We start from the raw sequence: 24,318 nt of genomic DNA on the forward strand, positions 1-24,318 counted from the left end.
TGAAAAATACTTTTTTACTTTTTGCTATAAAACCTATCCTATATAAAAAAAAAATCATCCATCCATCCATCCATCTGACATTTTGTGGGAACCAGTGACACTAATACAGTGATCAGTGCTAAAAATATGCACCGTCACTGTACTAATGACTCTGATTGGGAAGGGGTTAAATATCTGGGGGGATCAAAGGGTTAAACGTGTGCCTAACCAGTGTTTTTGGGCTTACTATGTGCTGTTTTTACTAAAGAATGTGCTTGATTTAATTTGCTGCTTTGCAGGGAAACAAAATCCAGCACATCCCCACTGACGGGACAGAGCTCTGCCTTGTTTACAAAGAGCTCTACTCTTTCTCCTTGCCGATCAGCGGGTGCCAGCGGTCATCCATTGACCATAACCACCCCGATCTGCTTGTGCTGTGTTAATCATGGCACAGGGGGCACACCGGTGCGGCGCCCCCTACCCAAGAGTACTGGATAATGTTTCTAGGTGCGTGATCCGGCACAGGAGAGCCACTTTGCCGCTGTATCTTGCGCTATGATTACCCATGTTTTTCCTGAGCTCTATTGACTGATTAGTGCTAAAGTCAGAGGGATCGCTCTCATTCATGCTGTTGGTTGGAAGAAACCTATCATTTCTACGAGGCATTTTTGTTTTAAAGTTCTGGTGAGTTTGCATTCCTAATGCACATTTTGTTGTGGGGCTCCATTTGAAGAATTCTCTACTTTCCTATTTATTGTCTACAGTGATTGACTTTTTGTGTGTGTGTGTGTATATTTTTCTAATTTTACTGTGGGATGGTATATATGATTATATTACGTCTGTTGTAAGATGAAGGTTTATATATGAGTTGGCGCCACAACCTTTTTTTGCACAAAGTTATTTCCTACAAAGTCCAATACCTTACTCTCCCAAAGAGATCCTCACAAAGGAGTATGTACTAAAAACAAAAAATATCCGGCGGTGAACGGGAAAATTGAAATCCATGTTTGCAGCTCATCTTGGCTAGTGTCCAAGGAAACATCAATTTGTATCCCAGCTAAACTGCTTACATACTTCTATACTTCTGTATAGATTGTCTAATATTTCTAATAAACAATAATTTTTAAATACTTACCTGGTCTTTCCTAAAAATCCTGAGGGGGTTATGCTGTGCCTATGAGCACTAGGTTTGTCTTTTCGTTCATTGGATTGGCCAGACCAGGCCATACACACGCTGTCAATCTTCTAGTATGTGTTAATGTAAATATCAGTTTACTCAGCCAAATCTAATAAATCAAATACATTTTAATGTCACACGTGTGCAGCTTTGACGTGACTTTGGATGGGTGTGACTTGGATCTGGCTTGTTGTCCCTCTGCAAAGTCGGACCCACTGCTACAGATAAAACTTTCAAATTGTAAAGGCTAGAAGAATAGACAGCCGCACTTCCAAAAAACCCTTAGGTTGTCTTTATTTTAAAAAAATGGCAAATGCACTACAAAGTACAGCAAAACAGTGGAGATAGCAGCCTACGCGTTTTACACTGCGCTTGATTAAGCACTGACCGCAGTGTGAAACGCGTAGGATGCTATCTCCACTGTTTTGCTGTACTTTGTAGTGCATTTGCCATTTTTTTAAATAAAGACAATCTAAGGGTTTTTTGGAAGTGCGGCTGTCTATTCTTCTAGCCTTTACAATTTGGAAGTGCGGCCGTCTATTCTTCTAGCCTTCACAATTTGGAAGTGCGGCTGTCCATTCTTCTAGCCTTTACAATTTGCCTTGTGCATTGCCGGCACTCTCCTGAGAAGCTATTGATTGTCCAGCATACCCACCTGGAGCGGTAACTCCCTTTTCTAGATAAAACTTTCAAGTACGACTTTCATGCAACTTTTGAGGGTTAACATTGAAGTCTATGGCCCTCAAGTTGCATGAAAGCGGACTAAAGTAGTGGATGAACTACTTTGAAGTCCCTGCAACTTTAAGTCGCAAATATGAGTGGTTACCATTGGAAAACGCTGTGCGACTTGTCATGTGACTTTGATGTTCAAAGTCACACAAGTGTGAATAGGGTGTAAGGCAGTGATATGGTTGATGGTTTCTCAGTATTCTGTTATTGATGAAGCCGAAGTTAATCATGAATATGTCTGGTTTGCGTTTTTTCATTTGTTGTCACGTCTCTCTCCTTTGCAAGGTTATTTTAAGCTCCATGATAAAGGAATGTGAACAGAAGGTGGAAAACAAGACCGCCCAGGAGCCACAAGGGTAGGTGAAATTATTAACTTATTAAAAAAGAATTATTTAATTATTTTGATATAGTCTATAGGTCTAATTTCTACAGTGGTAGCCAGAATTTGTGTACCTTTCCCAGTTTGAAATTCCGTACTTTATGCATGACCAGCAATCAAGTATCCGCTGTCAGGTTCTATTGTCAGAGTTGCACAGAAAACATGGACGGTGTTTATTTTCTATTCAATGCAATGTTCTGTTGGCCACATACAATACAGTCTGATCACGCAACTTGCTACATTTAGGTTGAAGGGTACAAAAGTGAAAAAATATATATAATGGAGATGTTAAACGTTAATAGTAGAGACTGCAAAGTGGAAGGCCAGCTGCAATACATTTAAAGACCTTCAGTCATTTTTTTTCAACTTTCTATCTATTTAATCTTCTGCCCTTGTTTTAATTTTGAATAGTGAAATATTTTTTTCTCTGCCAGTGAATACCTTATACAGCCCACTTCCTGATTCTTGTCTGGTCATTAGCCTAGGCTTATGACATCTTGCACAGCTCTCTCTTTCTCTGCGAGAAAGGGAGGGGGGTGAATCATAAGAGGGCTAATGATAGCTGCAGGGCTGGAGGTGTGCCTCTGTGTAAATCCAGGAAGTGAACACGCAGCGGCTTCAGCTGCCAACAAATGGTTTCAGCCAGACTCAGTGGAGGGAGATTTCTGCAGCACATTTGGCAAGTACAGAACCGCAGTATATATAAAATAATATGCAAATTGGTTGGAGGGAAGCTTCAGAATGGCAAAGATGTTTATTACAAATTATGTGAGCAGACTGCAGTTCTTCTTTAATGACAGAAATATCAACTTAGCATGTCAATGTCTTCTTTTTTTGTTAGTACCTTTGAGGCCTCATACACATGACCAAACTTGTCCGCTGAAACTTGTCTGCGGACCAGTTTCCGCGGACATGTTCGGTCGTCTGTACGGCCGACCGGACCGTTTTCCAGCGGACATTTGTCCAGCCGACCGTTTTCCGGCGGACAAAAATTTCTTAGCATGCTAAGAAACTTGGGCCAGATCCACAGCCCGGCAGCGCAACGTAACTTTTTAGATTTAAGTTACACTGCCGCAAATTTCCTAAGTTAGGTACCGATCCACAAAACACTTACCTGGAAATTTGCGGCGGTGTAACTCAAATCCGTCCGGCGCAAGGCGGGCCAATTCAAATGGGGCGACTCCCATTTAAATTAGGCGCGCTCCCGCGCCGGACGTACTGCGCATGCTCCCGACGCTTTTTTCCCGATGTGCATTGCGCGACGTGACGTCATTTTTTGAACGGCGCGTAGCGTATTTGCGTATTCCCGTACGGCTTACGCAAACGACGTAAAATTTAAAAATTTTACGCGGGAAGGACGGCCATACTTTACACAGCAGAACGCCTGCTGTGTAAAAGTAGGGCTGCCTCACAAAAGTGTAACTAAGCGACGGGAAACTAACGTAGCGGCGACGTAGCGAACGCAAAAAAGCTTTGAGGATCGACGCAACTCCTCATTTGCATACCCGACGCTGGATTACGACGCGAACTCCCCCCAGCGGCGGCCGCGGTACTGCATCCTAAGATCCGGCAGTGTAAAACAATTACACCTGCCGGATCTTAGGAATATCTATGCGTAACTGATTCTGTGAATCAGTCGCATAGATAGAAACAGGGATACGACGGCGTATCAGTAGATACGCCGGCGTATTCCTTTTGTGGATCTGGCCCCTTGTCCGCTGGGACGATGTCCGCCGGACATGTCCGATGGTCAGTATGACCGATCAGACATGTCCGCTGGCCCGAGAACCCGCGCATGACGTCGAAGTGATTCATCGCATGCGTGAAAGCATTTAACTTCCGGGTTCGCGCACGTCGCCGTGTCATCGTCGTCACGTCACCGCGTATTCTGTCGGCACGGATTTTGGTTTGATGGTGTGTACAATCGTCAGACCAAAATCTCCAAGCGGACATGTCCAATGAAAACGGTCCGCGGTCCGTTTTTTCATCGGACAGATCCGGTCGTGTGTACGAGGCCTAAATCTTATGTGAGCCCACACATATTTTAATATCTTTTACAATCTAAGTTTAGCAGAGTCAAATCATAACGCATGGGTGGATTTTAAAGAATAATACCCTGTGCTATATTTTATGCGGTTCTATAATGATGATGGATTAAACATTACTGCTTTTGTTTAGCTACAGTATGTCTCTTTATTTAAAATGGCAGAAATAAGAACTCTACAAGTACAAATTTAATTTGGACCTGCCCTGGAAAATGTTGGGAAATTACAATATTGTTTAGTGTTTATATTTTAGTACACAAGGCAATTGTTTTGTAATGCAAGAGGTTTGGTAACTGGTTTGTGCTGCTTGATGGGCATTATTTTTGTCAAAACCATATACAGTAGGTGTTTGTGATATTGTGTTTTTAGCATGACAGCATCGCGCTGATTCTCGGCGACATGGTGCCGAGATCTCGCCGACATCTCGCACTCACTGGAATAGTGACAGCACATTCCAACGTGCACGTCATAGAAGCGACGGGAGATCCGACTTGGATTCCCGCCAATTCTACACGTGTGCGGCGTTTGTTATGAATCCTGAGGGGGAAGTCCCCGCCGGATTTTAAATAAAAATTTGGCATGGGTTCCCCCCTCAGGAGCATACCGGGCCCTTAGGTCTGTTATGGGTTGTAAGGAGAGCCCCCCTACGCCGAAAAAACGGCGTAGGGGGTCCCCCTACAATCCATACCAGACCCGTATCCAAAGCACGCTACCCGGCCAGTCAGGAAAGGAGTGGGGACGAGCGAGCGCCCCCCCCCTCCTGAGCCGTACCAGGCTGCATGCCCTCAACATGGGGGGGTTGGGTGCTCTGGGGCAGGGGGGGCGCACTGCGGCCCCCCCCACCCCAGAGCACCCTGTCCCCATGTTGATGAGGACAGGGCCCCTTCCCGACAACCCTGGCCGTTGGTTGTCGGGGTATGCAGGCGGGAGGCTTATCGGAATCTGGGAGCCCCCTTTAATAAGGGGGCCCCCAGATACCGGCCCCCCCACCCTAAGTGAATGGATATGGGGTACATCGTACCCCTACCCATTCACCTGGAGGAAAAGTGGTAAAAACACAAATAAAAAACACAGGGTATTAAAATATTTTATTAGTCTGCTCCGGAGGCTCCCCCTGTCTTCTTTAGCTCTTTTACCAGGGGGAGCTTCTTCTTCCGATTTCCGGGGGTCTTCTCCTGCTCTCCGGGGTCTTCACCGCTCTTCTGTGACGTTTTCTCCGCTCCGGGGGGTCTTCTTCTATGTTCGCCGCTCTCCGCTCTTGACTCGGCGCACCCCGGTTCTTCCTCCCGCTGTCCGGTGCCTTCTCCTTCTTCTGCTGTTCTGTGACGTCTTCTCCTCTTCTTCCGCTGTTCTGTGACGACTTCTACTTCTCCCTTCAGGCCGCTGTGCTGTGACGTCTTCTCTTCTTCTCTTCTCCCGATGTTGACACGCCGGCTCTTCTCGCTGAAATGGCAGGTGCGCTGCTTTCATCGGACCTATATAGGCCTCACAGTCCCATCATGCTCTGTACCTACCCATGTGATACATACCCACATGGGTAGGTATCACATGGGTAGGTACAGAGCATGATGGGACTGTGAGGCCTATATAGGTCCGATGAAAGCAGCGCACCTGCCATTTCAGCGAGAAGAGCCGGCGTGTCAACATCTGGAGAAGTGAAGAAGATGACGTCACAGCCCGGAAGAAGAAGAACACGTCACAGCACGGAAGAAGAAGATAGACGTTCAGCGCTGAAGGAGAAGGCACCGGACAGCTGGAGGAAGAACCGGGGTGCGCCGAGTCAACAGCGGAGAGCGGCGAACATAGAAGGAGACCCCCGGAGAGTTGAGAAGACCCCCCGGATAGCGGAGAAGACCCGTCGGGATAGCAGAAGAAGAAGCCCCCCCGCCGAAGACGCCGGAGGAAACCCGCCGGGGGTGGGGGCTTTTTTAAAAGCGACCCCCCCGGCGGTGGAAGAGAACCAGACGGCGGCCCCCACCCACCCGAAGATGTCAAAGAAGAAGCCCCCCCTGGTAAACAGAGCTAATAAAGAAGACAGGGGGGGGCCTCCGGAGCAGAAAAATTATTTTAAAAACCCTTGCGTGGTGTGTTTATTAACTTTGACATTTTTCCTCCAGGTGAATGGTTAGGGGTACGGTACGATGTACCCCATATCCATTCACTTAGGGTGGGGGGCCGGTATCTGGGGGCCCCCTTATTAAAGGGGGCTCCCAGATTCCGATAAGCCTCCCGCCCGCATACCCCGACAACCAACGGCCAGGGTTGTCGGGAAGGGGCCCTGTCCTCATCAACATGGGGACAGGGTGCTCTGAGGTGGGGGGGCCGCAGTGCGCCCCCCTGCCCCAGAGCACCCAACCCCCCCATGTTGAGGGCATGCAGCCTGGTACGGCTCAGGAGGGGGGGGGGGCGCTCGCTCGTCCCCACTCCCTTCCTGGCCGGCCGGGTAGCGTGCTTTGGATACGGGTCTGGTATGGATTGTAGGGGGACCCCCTACGCCGTTTTTTTCGGCGTAGGGGGGCTCTCCTTACAACCCATAACAGACCTAAGGGCCCGGTATGCTCCTGAGGGGGGGAACCCATGCCGGATTTTTATTTAAAATCCGGCGGGGACTTCCCCCTCAGGATTCATAACAAACGCCGCACACGTGTAGAATTGGCGGGAATCCAAGTCGGATCTCCCGTCGCTTCTATGACGGCTCTGTCTCCATCGCGGCAAGCCAGCTCGGCGCTGGCTCCCGCGATGGGGCTCGTAGGTGGTCAATCTCGCCGAGAAAGGGAGCGAGATTGACACAATATCGCGTTCACCTACTGTACTATTATACTTGAGTATTAGTCAAAGTAAACCGGTCACAATCCTTTACACTGAGCATATGATGAAAAATGTAATAGCAGAGTTGGAGATATTGGCCATTAAACAGACATTCAAATCTGAACCTTTCCTGAAAAAGTTAAGCTTGATACCTCATGCTCCTATATAAAAGTCCTTTTCGTAAGCTTGTAATGAAATAAATATGTAGACTGCCATTGCCGACCTCCTCCTAGAAATAGTAGTTTCCTGTCTGTTATGCTGACCACTGCCTTTGATACTTTGAGTCACTGACCAAAGACAGTATGCCGGTTAGGAAAGTTCTTAAAGCAGAAGTTCATATTTGTATACATGTTCTGTATGTCAGAGTGTTGAACGTAGAGAGACAGCAATGAAGCAACTGGCATCGGCAGAGGCCATTATGTGTCTGTTATGATGGGTTTCCTTTAATGTGATGAGTGGGCCACACTGGCCAGTAGAGGGTTGTGGAAGCATATACTGTAGCTCATAGGTGCTCAACCTGTGGCCCTCCAGCTGTTGTGAAACTACAAGTCCCATCATGTCTCTGTCTTTGGGAGTTATGTTTGCACCTATCAGCCTTGCAATGCCTCATGGGACTTGTAGTTTTGCAACAGCTGGAGTGCCACAGGTTGAGCACCCATGCGTAGCTACTACTATATATTTCTGTATTTCTTGAGTTACCTATCATTTTGACATACATGTTCTGAAATTGCCTTTGTAGAAATCTGCATTTTTCCGTCCTATTTCTAGATGAGTCCAGGGATGAGTCCAGGGATGAGTCCAGGGATGAGTCCAGGGATGGAACTGGGCCACCCTTATTTCTCTCAGCTAAAGCAACCAATCTGATTTTAGTTGGCCATAGTGATCAGCACATTTTGATACATACTATGGGCTACTGCATTTTACAGTTTTATAAATTTTGTTGAGCATGTGGGGTTGGGGGGGGGGGGGGAGCATGGGGGCAGGGTTTTTATTTTATTTTTATTTATTTTTCCCCCTCCCAAGACGGTTTTGGGTTGTATGTTGTTTTTGTTGTGTTTGCTGTTTGTATATAAAAGAAATAAAAAGATGATTTGATTTAAAAAAAAAAAAAAAAAATTCTAAAAGCAAACTACAGCCATTATTATTATTATTATTATTATTATTATTATTATTATTATTATTATTATTATTATTATTATTATTATTATTATTATTTTTTTTTTTTTTTTTTTTTTTTCAATGAACCATTTGATTTTACAACACCTAAAAGGTAACGTAACCAGAAGTACTAGAACATTTTTCAAAACTGGTTTCAATTAACATTTGGCTCCAACTCTTTGCTGTTGTATCAATAGTGTTTAAAGCTTCTGGCTTTGCCTGTACAGGGTGACTCCAAAATGGTTATTATGTGATTTAGTATGTGGTGGTGGGTAATAATGTCCAATCCTCTTAGGAAATTGGACTTATTCCCAACTTTTAGTTTTGCAGTCAAATTATAATTGTGTAATTTTCAATAGCTAGTAAGAATGTTCATCTTTTTTTTATTTAGAAGTATCTTGTACTTAGTTTTGATCATGGTTTATTTATTTATTAGCAAAAAATACTTTTTTTGTGTCTTTTTTTAAATTCAAAGTTTGGGCACAATTTAAATTGAAAAATAGCTATGCATTAGACATATAGGGAAATGTCTCTGCTTCAAGCCTGTATGGAACGCTGAGTGTCAAAGAGAGCCCAGCCACTCTATGGGCTTACCTCATGCTACCAGGATACCAGGAAGTTGCACACCAATGATGTCAGATCACATCCATCCAACTTTTATTAAATGGGGCATAGCACTCTGCAGCCCTGCCTTGGACCGTCTCTCTAACGCTTTACCCAATACAGGCTTGATCACAGAGAACTTCTTTGTAATCAAGCCCATATTGGTTGAAATGTTAGGTGCTGTCCTAGGCAGGGCTTTAGTGTCCAGGTTTAACACTGAATGTTATCCTACAACATTGGTTTATGATGTCCTGCTTTCTTTCTAAAATTTCTGCAATACATGCAAAATTCACCATGTTTTGAAAGTGCAAGTACAGAAAATGCATGTGTATCTTGCCAGAAATTTAGTTTCTGAGTCTAACCTCCAAGTAGAAGTAAAGTCAAAACCTAAGTCTAATCTATCTGACCCTTTAAAGAAAAGATTGCTATACTTGCCTATGCTGAAGCTGCCCCGGTCCCTTCTCCAGCGGTGCCTTCTGTGTGCAGGAGAAAGCCAACAACGGCTGGGCAGTGACGTCACCCATAGAATTTCTATGGGGTTTCTGATGGCGGCTGCCTCTTCTATATACACTGAAGTCACCACTGACCACTCAACCTGGGACCAGACTGCAGAATAGGCAAGTATAGAAATCCCTTTTTACAGGGCTAGATAAATTAGGGGGTGGGAGTAGGTTTAGAGTTAAGTTTTTTGCTTTTACTTCCACTTTAGGTTCACAGTATGGAGAAATGCCCATGTATTGCAGAGATGTACAGATTTTTTTTTCTTTGTTTTGCTAGGACGTATGCTTTGAATGCAAATTAAGCTCTAGGCCAGTGGTCCTTAACCCTGTTGGAGGTACTGAACCCCACCAGTTTTATATGCGCATTCACCGAACCCTTCTTAATTGGAAAAATAAAATATGATTTTTTTCAAATTCAAAACCTAAGTATATATTTAGGTATATATTTATACATAGGTGCACAAAATGAACAAAACCATTAAAGCGGATGTTCCGCCCAAAAAAAATATTAAAAGCCAGCAGTTTCAAATACTGCAGCTGCTGACTTTTAATATTAGGACACTTACCTGTCCTGGAGTCCAGCGGCGTCCGCAGCAGAGGACGAGCGATCGCTCGTCACCCTGCTGCTCCCCCCTCCATCCACGCTGAGGGAACCAGGAAGTGAAGCGCTGCGGCTTCACTGCCCGGGTTCCCTACGGCGCGAGTCGCGCAGCGCCCGCCGATTGGCTCCCACTGTGTGCTGGGAGTCGAGTGTTCCCAGCACACAACGGAGGGGGGGGGGTTGACGGGATGTGACACAATGCATGTCTTTTGCCCGTGAATGCCAGAAGTGGGTGCAAATACCTGTCTTTAGACAGGTATCTGCACCCCCTTCCCCCCTGAAAGGTGTCAAATGTGACACCGGAGGGGGGGAGGGTTCCGATCAGTGGGACTTCACTTTAGGGTGGAGAACCGCTTTAAGAACAAAGAACAAAACCATTAAAACATTAAAACATGACCAATGGTGTGTGGTTTGCCCTGCTTTACGATCGGGTAAGCAACTTTGTTCGATGCTCTGAGGATCGGTTTGTTGATGGATACAAAGCTGAGAACAGGCAGACTAGCCTTTTCATCGAATCTGGCTCTCCTCGCCTTGAATTCAGCGAGTGTTGTGCTCTTGTATATTCCATCTCCATTCAGCTTAAGGAAGTGTTCTCTTAGTTTTGCCTGTGCTAGACTAGAATTGCTTAACTTGGCATTGCAAATCATGCAGTGCTAGACTAGAATTGCTCAACTTGGCATTGCAAATCATGCAGTTAGGACGCCGACTCCCATCACGTTCCGTTATACATGTGAATCCATATTGTACATATTCGTCCGACCACTTTCTTTTTTTGCTCGACATATTATGAAGGGATTAAAATATTAAGAAAAATCACACGACGTACCATCACGACAGTTACAATTAGACTACTGGGCGCGCCAAATTCCTGCAGCACAGATAGGCCAAGCGATGTTGCGTGATCACCTGCAGCCAATGATGGACAAGCGGGGCGTGTCATCACAGAACATATGAGTCGGGTGTGTCTTGACCTCCGCCGAACCCGCGAGACTGACTCACAGAACCCCTGGGGTTCGATCGAACCCAGGTTAAGAACCACTGCTCTAGACTGATCTTATTTGTATTTACCAGAATCATTTTTTTAATTTATATTATTATTTTTATTTATTTTTTTGCTCTGAAGCCTGTAGCATTAGTGTATCTATAGGTATGTCTTTGTGCTGTGACTCTTGTCACTAGCTTTCTGCTTCAGTATTTCCATTGGACATTATTGTAGTAGTTGCAGTACATTGCAGTCTCTTTTTCCTTTCCATGCTGGTCTCCCAGATATTTCCATGGCAATGTAGTTTGTGTGTGCAAATCTGTACCTGTTGAACTGTCAATTTTGATCATTTGTATAACATTTGGTATAGTATAGCAGTTTGGCTGTGAAAGTGAATGCAGAGTTAAAAGCTGGGATTTGCAGAAGCGCCGTGTGTAAGTGGTCTGTGTGTTGTGTTTGCACGCTGTGTAGAGAGCACATGAATTAAAGACTTGTCCTGAAATGGGAAGTTCCCTTTAGGACTGGTGAGTGTTGCTTCTCTTACAATACCTTCCTCTTTTTATGTCTTCCTTCCAGATTTTAAATAGATGTTATTTTGAAAAGTCTTTAAGTACGCTCACACCAAATCTGTGCATCTAGCGTCTGCTGTTAAATGGACACTGGTAACTGCAGATGCATTTTATACTCAGAACACTCTCATGCATTAGGAAAAGGGCAGCCAGCTGAATAAAATGCACCAAACACTATTTTTTGTAGAACAAGTAAATGCAATACAATCACATTTTTTTTCTGTGCTTTTAGAGTGGTTGTAAACCCTCACATATACCCTGTGTGGTGAATGGCCTCGGATGGTACACAGAGATGAAACCAATCCTCCTACATAAGTTGTATCTGTTTTATTTGCAGCCATCTCTTTTCTGCATCCATTGAAAGTGAAGAATTTACACAGGATCTCTCAGCTCTGGGGAAAAAAGGGTATGGAGAGCTGAAGTTACACTCTGCAGAGCTCAGTGAGGAGATCTCTGAGAGCTTATTGGAGGGAAGGGACACACCCCCCTTCACACAGCACACAAGAACAGAGCCAAGGCTGTCAATTAACTGTAGGACCCTCCACTGTCACCTTTTTTCTTTTGGTGTCAGGAAAACTTGTCAGAAGTGACCCATGTAGATAGCAGAGGAACAAGGCAGCAGACAGAAATGACACTTTGTGTATTGGATTGAGACAAGTACACACTATAGAGGGATATGCTTTGTTCATGTCTTAGGTTTACAACCACTTTAAGTGCATTCAAGCTGCAGTGTGCTTTATCCTATGCTGCAATTTAATAGGCCAGGTTAGAAATTTAGATGCAGCCATTACGGAGTCAAGTCAGAAAATCTGTCATTTTGTGGGATCAGGCACTTGCCAAAAAGCAGCTGTTGGATATAATGTGACCTCTGACCCCCTGACTCTCCTACTGAAGTATCAGCCTCAAGCAAATAAAGTGAAGCTAAATGAGGAGGGAGGAGGCTAAAATAATTAAGTGAAGCTGTAAAATTCAATTACAGACTTCATATTCTTTGAGGAGCTTAAACCTTCCCATTTTATTTATTTATTTATTTATTTATTTATTTTATTCCACACTTACCTGATGATGGGTTCTGCATAGTTTAGATACTTAAGCATCATACACACGATCGGATTTTCCGTGGACAAAGCGTAGGACTTTTGCTTGAAGGCCGTTGGCCGTGAACTTGTCTTGCATACAAATGGCCGTTGAAATGACCGACCCACGATGATGTAACACCCCCCCTGCATTTGTTCGGGAGTCGCAGCCATGGCACAGAGCTCTGAGAGGACAGCTCGAGTATGCCCTCTCTTTAGAGAGCATGAGCCGGTGATGTCAACAGCTGTAGAAACAATAAACATCTCCTAAATGATGCTCGTTTAGGAGATATTCTTTGTACCTACAGGTAAGCTTTATTATAAGTAGGGTTGTCCCAATACCACTTTTTTAAGACCAAGTACAAGTAACGATACTTTTTAAAAAAAAATTCAAGTACTTGCCGATACCGATTACGATACTTTTTTTAATGTCATGTGACGCACTGATAGATGGCACTGGCTGATGGGCACTAAAAGGTGGCACTGACTGATAGCTGGGACTAATGGCTGGCAGTGGCACTGATAGCTGGCAGTGGCACTGATAGCTGGCAGTGGCACTGATAGCTGGCACGCACTGATAGCTGGCACGCACTGATAGCTGGCACGCACTGATAGCTGGCACGCACTGATAGCTGGCACGCACTGATAGCTGGCACGCACTGATAGCTGGCACGCACTGATAGCTGGCACGCACTGATAGCTGGCACGCACTGATAGCTGGCACGCACTGATAGCTGGCACGCACTGATGGATGGGCACTGACAGATGGCTGGCACTGAAATAAATGACAGAGGAAAAGAAAGGAACCCAAACTATTTTTCTATGCTATACAAAAAGACCCCCCCCCCCCCCCCCCGGGGGGGGAAACAAGAGATGTATCCTCCCGGAGATAAAGATGCCAAAAGTGGGCCGTGCTGCATAAAAAAGGGGTTTGATACAAAAATTTAGCAATCACATAAATTCAGACACTTTGACACCCATCACCAACACCCAATATAATAATTAGATAACGTTATCTAATTAGACACTGATTACATACAGGATGCATGCATGCAAATTACTCGACTAGAAAAATCAGCTGGAATTTGTCCAGCCGACTACCCAGCATTTGGTTGGATGATCGGCCTCTAAGCTGATCAAGTCCAAGCAGGACATATATCAGAGTAAAATTAGATAAGTTAGCTATGCGCTATGGCTGATCAATGAATGATGTCGTGACCTGAATATCACAGCTCAATGACACACGGTTCAGTATGAGAGAGCTATCATGGTATAACATTCATGAAGGTCAAGGACACTGTGCAGCCAAGTCATATAAGCAGAAAGCAGTTTAGCAAAATAGCAGCATAAAGATCAAGTTCATCAGCATGGCAATTTGATGATCAGCTGAATGCAGCAACAGTCACAAAGCAATGTGGTTATGTGCAAGGTGCCAACATAATCAAATGAAAGGAGACACAGATGGAAACAGGGCTGGAAGTCCGCTCACCAGACCAGGTTATGTGTGGAGATCATCTGATGTTGCAGAGTCTTCCTCTCCTCTAATAGAAAATCAAGAGACGGCTTGCTGCCATGTGCAGTGTAATGCAGCCAGGAAAGTCTTCACCCCCGTCCCTGGGGATTTGAAGCTTCCGTTGGTATCTCTTGTGTGGAGGGATCCAGGTACTACACACGGGTGCTCCCAATCAATGTGTCTTAGTATGTTGGTCTGCTGCTAATGACTGCTTTTCCAGCTGCATTCCTTCGCTCAAATTAGCGTATCGAAAGCCGGCTTCATACACGTGTCAAATCATAACAGGCCATTTTATTGTATCAATAAACCCCTTTTTTATGCGGCACGGCCCACTTTGGCATCTTTATCTCCGGGAGGATACATCTCTTTTGTTTTCCCCCCGGGGGGGTCTTTTTTGTATTGCATTGTAATCTGCCAATGGACACCGCACCTTAATTGGGGAGTCCGCAACTAATGGGTTGCTGTGACATGAACAATATCCTACACCGTTAATTAATATAGTGAGCATAGGACCTGCCCCCCCCCTTCTTTTTCTTATTTTTCTATGCTGCCTGTGACGCCCATCTTGGTACACCCTGCACTCGGCCACATAAAAGCAGCAGCGGACATATTGTTACACCCAGCCCAAACTATATGGGCTGGGTGTAAAAAGATGTCCGCTACTGGCTTAACGTGGCCGAGTGCAGGGTGTACCAAGATGGGACTCGGGATGTTCAAGCACTGACTGTGTACAACGACAACACGGAGTGTCACTTCAGTTACCAAATGTGAAGGCTCCGGTCACCAATGGATATGTGGCTGCGCCCTGCACCCCTGACAGCTTACCTGCTTGAGGACTCACTCTCTGCTCCGCCCGCTGACTTCCTGTTGCATGCCGCCTCTCTCTCTCCCATCCTAGGTATCGGATCAGGCATTGGGAGCATTTATCGGTATCGGAACAACCCTAATTATAAGCTTACCTGTAGATACAAGTGTCCAAACAGTGTTTACTACTGCTTTAAGATTTGTCCTCCAGAAATGTACACTCTGAGGATTATGAGGTGGGTAGCACTGGATGAAGGTCAGAGCTATCATCTCTAGTTTATTGAGCATCAGCACTTCTTTATCTTTGTAAATAAAATGTGGGGTTTTCCTCATCTCCTAGGATACTTTTTCACAAACTTTTCAGATTCTAACCTTTGTCTTTTGAACCACGACTTCCCAGATGTAGGAGATTGTGTCATGATAGTGTGAGACAGGCTGTTTTATGAAGAGACAACGCGTTCATGAAGAGCTATATTTACTAGAAATCTGTTCAAATAAAGTTTGTAGGCTTTTATACCAATGGGATTCATGCATCTTTTTACCTGGTAAATACTGTGCACTCTATTGACAAGTAGTACAGCATTAGTATTACTAATGGAAAGGATTTATATATTACTAATGGTTTTTGCAGTAATTTTCAAAATAAAGGCAGTACTGTTACAATTCAATAAAAAAAAATTGAGGGTCCTGCTCATGAGAACTCACAATTTACAGTATTCAATGTGCCTTAAAATGTACTGTCAGTGTAAAAAAAAAAACACACGCTACACAGCTCTGCAATACATGTATTATACATTTCCCCATGTTTTATCCCATTAAGGACCCTGCGTGTACAGAGAAATATCTACCAGAAATGCATTCTGCTCTTAATTTCCTGCTGTGGACTTAGAACATAGTACCTTTTCTGGGCTGTAATCCCAAGAAATGGTGACAGTCCTTCCCAATTGTCTTCTGTTGAACTATTGAATCCTCCCCCCTTATCAACACAAGAATTGTTCAGTAGTCTACAATAAGGCTGGAAGGAGTTGGGATTCCTCAGGAAGGTGGGCACAGGACAGCTGTGACTTTCTGACATGACCAACAGTTTTTTTGCACTTGCCAAACAAATATAACAAAACACTTTCAATATGATATATTTAACAGATCAAAAGTGTACAACTAAACTAAGTTCTTTAGGGTTTACATATACTTTAAAAATCTACAGCTGGTTTGGGGCTGCTCTGCTGTTTTCTATGAAGAATCCTGCCCCTGTCAGGCCTTGTACACACGACCAAACATGTCCGCTGAAACTGGTTCGTCGGACCAGTTTCCGCGGACATGTTCGGTCGTGTGTAGGGCCGACCGGACAGTTTCCTGGCCTAGCGGACAGGTTTCCAGCGGACAAATGTTTCTTAGCATGCTAAGAAACATGTCCGCTGGAAGCCTGTCCGTCGGACATGTCCGATGGTCAGTACGACTCATCGGACATGTCCGCTGGCCCGAGAACCCGCGCATGGCGTCGAAGTGATTCGACGCATGCATGGAAGCATTGAACTTCCGGGTTCGCGCACGTCGCCACATCATCGTCGCCGTCACATCACCGCGTCGTCTGTCCGCAGGGAATTTGGTCTGATGGTGTGTACAGCCATCAGACCAAATGATCCCAGCGGACATGTCCAAAGAAAACGGTCCGGCGGACCGTTTTCATCAGACTGTCCCGTCATGTGTACGAGGCCTCAGAACTCCTGGCTGATATCTGGAGTGCACTTGATAGGCTCCTACATGTATCTGTTGCTTCCGCCTTATTTCATATATGTTTAGAGGGGTTGTAAAATTTAATATTTTCTTTGCGGTGTTATGTAATTGAGATTATTGAAATGGGGAAGGTGTAAGAACAGTACTATAGCCTTTTATGTTGGAATGGTCAAGGTGTGAGAACAGTATGACACCTTTTTGTGCTGAAATGGTCAAACTGTAAGATATGGGTGCTCAACCTGTGGCCCTCCAGCTGTTGCAGAACTACAAGTCCCATAAAGGCATTGCAAGCTGCTGACAGTTACAAGCATGTCTTTCAAAGGCAGAGGCATGATCCACAACAGCTGGAGGGCCACAGGTTGAGCATCCTTGGTGTAAGACAGTGTTGACTGACTTCATGTAACCTCGGTTTAAATGCTCACTGCAGCCATCTAGAAGAACTGGAAAACATGCACTGTTGGGCACACCCTTGACTTGAGCAAATACTGCCTTATAAACTGACATTCTGAAGTCTCTCTCCATCCCATGTCCTTTTGTTTGCCAGCCGCAATAAAAACAACATATAAGACAGCTGAGCACAAAAGATCAGAAGTAACTAAAGTGGAATAGCTAAGCACAAAATATCAGACGTACAGCATCTCACAAAAGTGAGTACACCCCTCACATTTTTGTAAATATTTTTATATCTTTTCATGTGACAATACTGAAGAAATTACACTTTGCTACAGTGTAAAGTAGTGAGTGTACAGCAAATTTTCTGTCCCCTCAAAATAACTCAACACGCAGCAATCAATGTCATATTTGTTGCCAGCGGTTTAGAGTACACCCCTAAGTGAAAATGTCAAAACTGGGCCTAATGTGTCAATATTTTGTGTGGCCACCATTATTTTCCAGCACTGCCTTAACACTCTTGGGCATGGAGTACACCAGAGCTTCACAGGTTGCCACTGGAGTCCTCTTCCACTCCTCTATGATAACATCATGGAGCTGGTGGATGTTTGAAACCTTGCGCTCATCCACCTTCTGTTTGAGGAGGCCCCACAGATGCGCAATAGGGTTTATGTCTGGAGACATGTTTGGCCAGTCCATCACCTTTACCCTCAGCTTCTTTAGCAATGCATTGGTCATCTTGGAGGTGTGCTTTAGGTCGTTATGTTGGAATACTGCCCTGCTGTACAGTCTCCGAAGGGAGGGGATTATGCTGTGCTTCAGTATGTCACAGTACATGTTGGCATTCATGGTTCCCTCAATGAACTGTAGCTCCCCAGTGCCGGAAGCACTCGTTCAGCCCCAGACCATGACACTCCCACCACCATGCTTGACTGTAGGCAAAACAAACTTGTCTTTATACTTTGTACTCTTTACCTGGTTGCTGCCACACACGCTTGACACCATCTGAACCAAATATATTTATCTTGGTCTCATCAGACCACAGGACATGGCTCCAGTGATTCATGTCCTGTTTGTCTTCAGCAAACTGTTTGCGGGCTTTTTTGTGCGTCATCTTTAGACGAGGCCACCTTGTGGGATGACAGCCATGCAGACCAATTTGATGCGGTGTGCGATGTATGGTCTGAGCACTGACAGGCTGACTCCCCCACCCCTTCAACCTCTGTAGCAATGCTGGCAGCACTTGTATATTTGTTTTCCAAAGACAACCTCTGGATATGACGCTGAGCACACGCACTCAGCTTCTTTGACCATGGCGAGGCCTGTTCTGAGTGGAACCTGTTCTGTTAAACCGCTGTATGGTCTTGGCCACTGTGCTGCAGCTCAATTTCAGGGTCTTAGCAATCTTCTTATAGCCTAGGCCATCTTTATGTAGAGCAACATTATTTTTTTTCAGATCCTCTGAGTTCTTTGCCATGAGGTGCCATGTTGAACTTCCAGTAGCCAGTATGAGAGAGTGAGACTGATGACACCAAATTTAACACACCTGCTCCCCATTCACACCTGAGACCTTGTAACACTAACAAATCACATGACACCGGGGAGGGAAAATGCGAATTGGTCCCAATTTGGACATTTGCACTTAGGGATGTACTCCCTTTTGTTGCCATCGGTTTAGACATTAATGGCTGTGTGTTGCGTTATTTTGAGGAGACAGCAAATTTACACTGTTATACAAGCTGTACACTCACTACTTTACATTGTAGAAAAGTGTAATTTCTTCAGTGTTGTCACATGAAAATATGTATTAAAATATTTACAAATGTGAGGGGTGTACTCACTTGTGTGAGTGAGTTACTGTACCTAGGGTGGAATATTTTTTTATTTTTAATTCTCACAGAAATCAGAAGACTAAATCACAGAATATACAGTATATACTATGGGGCAACATTAGGTCAAACTAGTATGTACTTTACCCTTGAGAAAACGGGGTAAAGGAATAAAAAATTAAAATGTCCCACCAGAATGTTTGCCATTGCAGAACAGAAACTGTGCTTATTTTACATGGCCGGTTTAAAGCTGTTTTTTTCTAAGACATGTTTTTTTTTTTTTTTAATACATGCTGTCCAGTTCTCATTTTAGTGTTCTGAGAAACCTCTTTGCATGAATGTAGGAAATCCAAGCGTTCCAGATTGGAGACAGAGCATGTTGATTCGGTAATTGAGAGCTAAAAGCTGGCTGAGAACTTTCTTCAGTGATTTGAGTAGTCTGCTCCCTTCCTTCTCTTCTTCTTCTGCTAAGGTGTTCTCCATGTCCTTGTTGCCCTCAATGGGATTTCACTGTGCCTCTTTCTGTCTACTCTCAGCTTTTCTTACTCTCATTCCAGAATGCTCTCAGCTTGTCTTTTTCCGGCCAATCTGTTTTCCATGCCATCGTGTGCTCGTGCTCCAACCTGGAACGTTTGGTCTCTGTCCAAGTCAGGCGCTGAAAAGAAGGGTTAGAAGTGAGTTTTTTTATCTATTGTTTTCAGCACAATGTGTGAGTTCACTTATATTACTGAAGTTATTTCCTAAGAAAACAATTCTTCTGTTCATTATATAATGAGCACAATTGGTTTGGCAGTAGGAACCTTCCTGATGGTCACAAAACCATTTCCGTATTGCCTTACCACTGCCTGCTAATGTGATTTGTATCCGTTGGCTGTCGATTTTGTTTTGAAGGATGGCTGGCTGTGTATTGGACAAGGGGTCCATTTTGATTTCGAAGTCAGAATATTTAGATGATTCTTAAGTAGCCAGGAAATTCTTACAAATGAAAACCCAGTTCTGGTCTAATTGCTTATTTATTAATTAAATGGGTAAGGGTTAGCAATTCTATCAGTTTTTATTGCCGTTTTTGAATACTTTGGGGAGAGTTCTCTCTTGCGACTCAGTGGCAGCTGGTCAAAAATTATGAAAATGAGGGGTCACTGGACTGCAGGACCCAGACAGCAATGGAACAATTTTTAGAGGTTCTGGCCTTTCCCACGCTATTAAAAATATATTTTTATGTATTTATCCCAATTGGTGAAATTCCATCTTTTCTTGTCTATTGAACATTCGATCACCAGACTGAAAGGGTTAGGAAATCTTGCTAAAGGGCACACAATAACAAAATCGGATGCAGTTCTAACCCTTTCACACAAGTTTGGTCTTTAAAGTACAACCGTCACTGAAGAGGTAAAGAAGCTGCCATTGCTGGCTGATTCTGAAAATTCTAGCTGCATGGCTAGTTTCCGAAATTTCAGATACAGAACATGCATGGTCTAAATAATTTAGAAAAGTGTATGTGTAAACTAAACAAGGTGACTTCTGTTGTGCAGCTGATAAAAGCTACACTTGTTTATAACATTTCCTTGTCTTTGTTGCTGCAAAATAAATTGAGCCCAACTCTGGGAAACTTGAAAACTGCCCCTTGCGATGGGGCTGTGCCTGCACTGCAATAGTTAATTGCTTGTTTAGGTCTAGGGGACTTTAATAATAACAATAATATTAGTTTAATTAATTTTACTAACCCTGGTCCTCCACTCCTTCACACTACTGGACCGGTCCCTGCAGCTGCTTCTTCTCCCCTTTGCTCTAGTGGTTGCTGATGTTATCAACACCAATACGCTGAGGAACAGTCCAGTGCAGGAGTATGGGGGAGCACCGATTTGCTGGGGAAGCGGAAGATCAGATGAGTATATGTGCGTCTACTCTCCCCTAGACTAAATGAGCAGTTGGCCCTTGCAGTGCGGGCACAACCCCACTGAAAGTGATAACTTTCACGTTTCCCTGAGTCAATTTCTCTGGAATAAAGTGTTCGGTACTGAAGTGGTACACATTCTTTCATAGAATTAGATAGTTGTGGCACCGTAAAGACTAACTTTAACTCACTTTTAAATGTAAGTTTGACGTGCTTGTTTTTATTATATTCTACTAGAAAGCCACACAAGCTCAGTATAATTTCTCCAACCATGAGATTTTAGAATTATGGAATTGATGAGATACAATTTCAATGTAATAATGTGGGTCAGTACATCTAATAATCAGAATTAAGCTTTTAGGAACCTAGTCGTAATGGTAGATTCTCTGACAAGTGGCCTTTAACTCACTAAGGTGTACTATGCGTGTCAACCTGGAAATCTGACTTCAACTGCGATGTTGTATACACTGATATGACTAATGCATGTAATGTATTCTTGTCTGTCGGCAATAAAAATTGTTTTGATTCCAAAAAAAATCACTAGGGTTGATTTACTAAAATTGGAGAGTGTACAATCTGGTGCAGCTGTGCATGGTAGCCAATCTGCTTCTAACTTCAGCTTGTTTTATTAAGCTTTGACAAATAAAAACTGGAAGCCAATTGGTTTTTATGCAGAGCTGCACTAGATTTTGCATGTTTCAGTTTTAGTAAATCAGCCCCACAGTATTTCTCGTGACCACATTTTAATCTGACTTTTATGTTTTTCAGTTCCATGTCAATTGCAGCAAGCCTTGTGAGTGAAGACACAAAGACAAAGTTTCTGAACAAAATGGGCCAGCTGACAACATCTGGTGCAATGTTGGCAAATGTTTTTCAGCGCAAGAAATAGGTGGCTTGCTGCTAGCCAATAAAACACTAAAAATGGACCACTTGCTCCTTGTACTTGAACTACTTGCCTTTTTTATTTTATTTTTTCTTCATGTCTTACGTTCTTGTAATATATTTTATTGAAGACTCCAAAGAAATTTGCACTTCATTAGAATCCGCATGTCTGATTCGGGAGTTCATACTGTAACTGAAGTTGAAGAAGGATCCTTAGCCTATACCATGTCTCCGTTCTGTGTTTTGTCTAATTTTTCTTTTCTTTTTTTTTTTTATACATAAATATATATATATAGTGAAAAAGGTATTTTTTCTGAAAAGAATATTGGCAACTCTATCTGTTATATACTGCACAAATTGCAATGGTACTTATTAATGTAAATTCTTTATCATGAAATAATAAAGTCAGATATTGATATGTACGTAAATATTGGAAATAGCAATCAGTTTGTTTTTATTTTTAAATGAATAAGAAAACAGCCAGCGTTAACCTGTGCCTTTTTTGGATTCATCCTCGAGTCTACGGTAGAAGGACAAGCATAAATAACTTGCATTCCCAGTTTTGGAGACAATGCTTTTTTCATTCGATGTTCCCTTGACATTAGTACTGTGTGCAGTAATACTGTCATGTTAAAAATGTAAAAACCTTTTGATGAAGTCCATCTTAAAAAACATACTTTAATTGTGTTCGCTATAATCGGATCTAAAATAAGGTATTTCGTATTTTTATGGTGTTTCCTTTACCTCATTTACGGTTCTGCTTTTTCTATAAGTCGTATCCCTTTTTTTATTTTATTTTTAAGCTCTGCTTGCATTCCATTAAAAGCTGTGACTGAAAGCCTTCTACTATTAGTTAGAACCTCCAACAGAAGTGCACCCCAACAAGATCCTCAAATAAGTTTAAGACTTCTTTAGAAAACCTCTGTTCTTAATGGCTATTTTCCATCGCAGCAAAAGTATAGTCAGAGTAGCTCTTTCACATACTTTGAGCCCAAGGGATGAGAGGATCCAGTGCAGGGTCTCCATTGTCAATTAAAAGACTTTGGCCCTCTACAGCACACACACGCAGGGTACGGCTCTGCTATTCTCATGTGAACCCCACAGAGACTTGTATTGCCATGCCATTATGGGTGATTTGCTTGGCTTGTCTCTTTTGTTTATCACCACTCCCTTAGTTGCCACAAGATGAAGTTAAAAGAATCTGTCTAGATCGAATAATGAAAGTTTCTGATTTATTTTTAAAGGTGTCAGGGTGTCATCCTTAGCCTGTATTGGTGATTCTCTGACCCAAACCACACATGCAGTCAACAAGGTTTCGGAACACTTTATACGCCAATGTTTTTCCTAGGTCAGTGGTTCCCAAGTAGTGAAGGAATGATAAGGATGGCAGCCCTGGCGCTCAAAAACAGCTAATCCTCTATCACAGGGGTCTCAAACTGGCGGCCATTCAGCTGTTGCCAAACTACAAGTCCCATAAGGGCATGAATCCCACAGACAGAGACATGATCTATCATGACTGGTTCCTTCTAAGTTGACAGTCTGTCACAAGGAATTGTTAACTGCATGTTGCCACTAACACCTACCTGTTGGTATCTCCTAAACAAAATTATGCAAGTGTGTGTTCATTTTTTAAACCATCTTATGACTCTATTCATAGTGTCACCAATGGTATACAGATACTCAACATTTTAAACAAAACATAGCATTGCAAAATATATACACCAAAAGCATAATAACAGTGCCTCATATAAGCTTGCAATTATGAGATTGAAATCAGGTGTAAAATAAATTTGACCCATAGCAGCATCATTAAAAGCACACAGAGTGATGCAATACAGAATTGCAAATCAGATTTTCCTTCACCAATGGGAGGTTCGATGAGATCTGTTTTGGTTGATCAGTTTAATCCATATCGATTAAAAGTATCAAACGACAGCGTTCTGTGATCTATAGGCACCTGTGAGCACGAAAAAAACACTTTTTGTAATATACAGAAAAATAAAAGGGAGATTCATGCTACCAGTATGCAGGAAAAAATACAGCTTTGTGCATTCTAGTCATAGCAACTCTAAATACCCCCCTTCCCTTTCAAAGTCAACACCTACTGACTTAAATGGAGAATCCCAGACTATGTTTATATTGACCTTTTAAAATGTATATTCTCATGGTTTTCCTTTAAACACTAATTTCCTTGGTCTATATAATGTTTGAGAATTACGAAATGTGAGTCTCTATTTTTGGGATTTTTCATTTTTTTGGCTCTGAGGAGCACAACTGTATGTAAATATTCCATACAGTATTATAGCGACCATAAATGTTATTTATTTAGTAAAGGCGGTCATCTTTACTTTTCTCAGGATGGTTTACTGCTGGTTGGCCAGCTTAATATATGAACATGTTCTGGCATAAATGGAGCTATTTTAAATAACTGTACAATACGGCAATGAACAACTTTTTGTTTGTGATTAGATAATATATTGGGGGCGTTGAAGGTCTTATTTATGCAGTGTTTTACAATATGACACAGAAAAATTGTGTACATGAGCTTGTGACAGGCTATCAGACATCAGCTTTCATTACTTGAAACTGGTTCTATTTAATGTCAGATTGGTTGCTGTAGGCCTCTGCACGCCTTGGTTCTGTGCCATGTTGATGGGCTTATTGAT

At 43.2% G+C, this 24,318-nt stretch overlaps 1 protein-coding gene across 8 annotated transcripts in view; it reads left to right on the forward strand.

Moving 5' to 3' along the window:
* Positions 1-22,095, forward strand: part of RELCH (RAB11 binding and LisH domain, coiled-coil and HEAT repeat containing) — a 194,265-nt gene extending 172,170 nt beyond the window's left edge. For 7 of the 8 annotated variants that reach the window (XM_040353587.1, XM_040353588.1, XM_040353590.1 and 4 more), the window contains 2 exons: positions 2,171-2,241; positions 21,539-22,095. In XM_040353587.1, the coding sequence (XP_040209521.1) occupies positions 2,171-2,241; positions 21,539-21,659 (192 nt within the window). In that variant the 3' untranslated portion in view covers positions 21,660-22,095. Of the gene's footprint in view, positions 1-2,170; positions 2,242-19,433; positions 19,551-21,538 lie in introns of all 8 variants that reach the window. The other variant, XM_040353589.1, reaches the window with a different exon arrangement.
* The last annotated feature ends 2,223 nt before the right edge of the window (positions 22,096-24,318 follow it).

The sequence above is a fragment of the Rana temporaria genome, chromosome 5 (assembly GCF_905171775.1).
Source record: "Rana temporaria chromosome 5, aRanTem1.1, whole genome shotgun sequence".
In the NCBI taxonomy this organism is placed as follows: domain Eukaryota; kingdom Metazoa; phylum Chordata; class Amphibia; order Anura; family Ranidae; genus Rana; species Rana temporaria.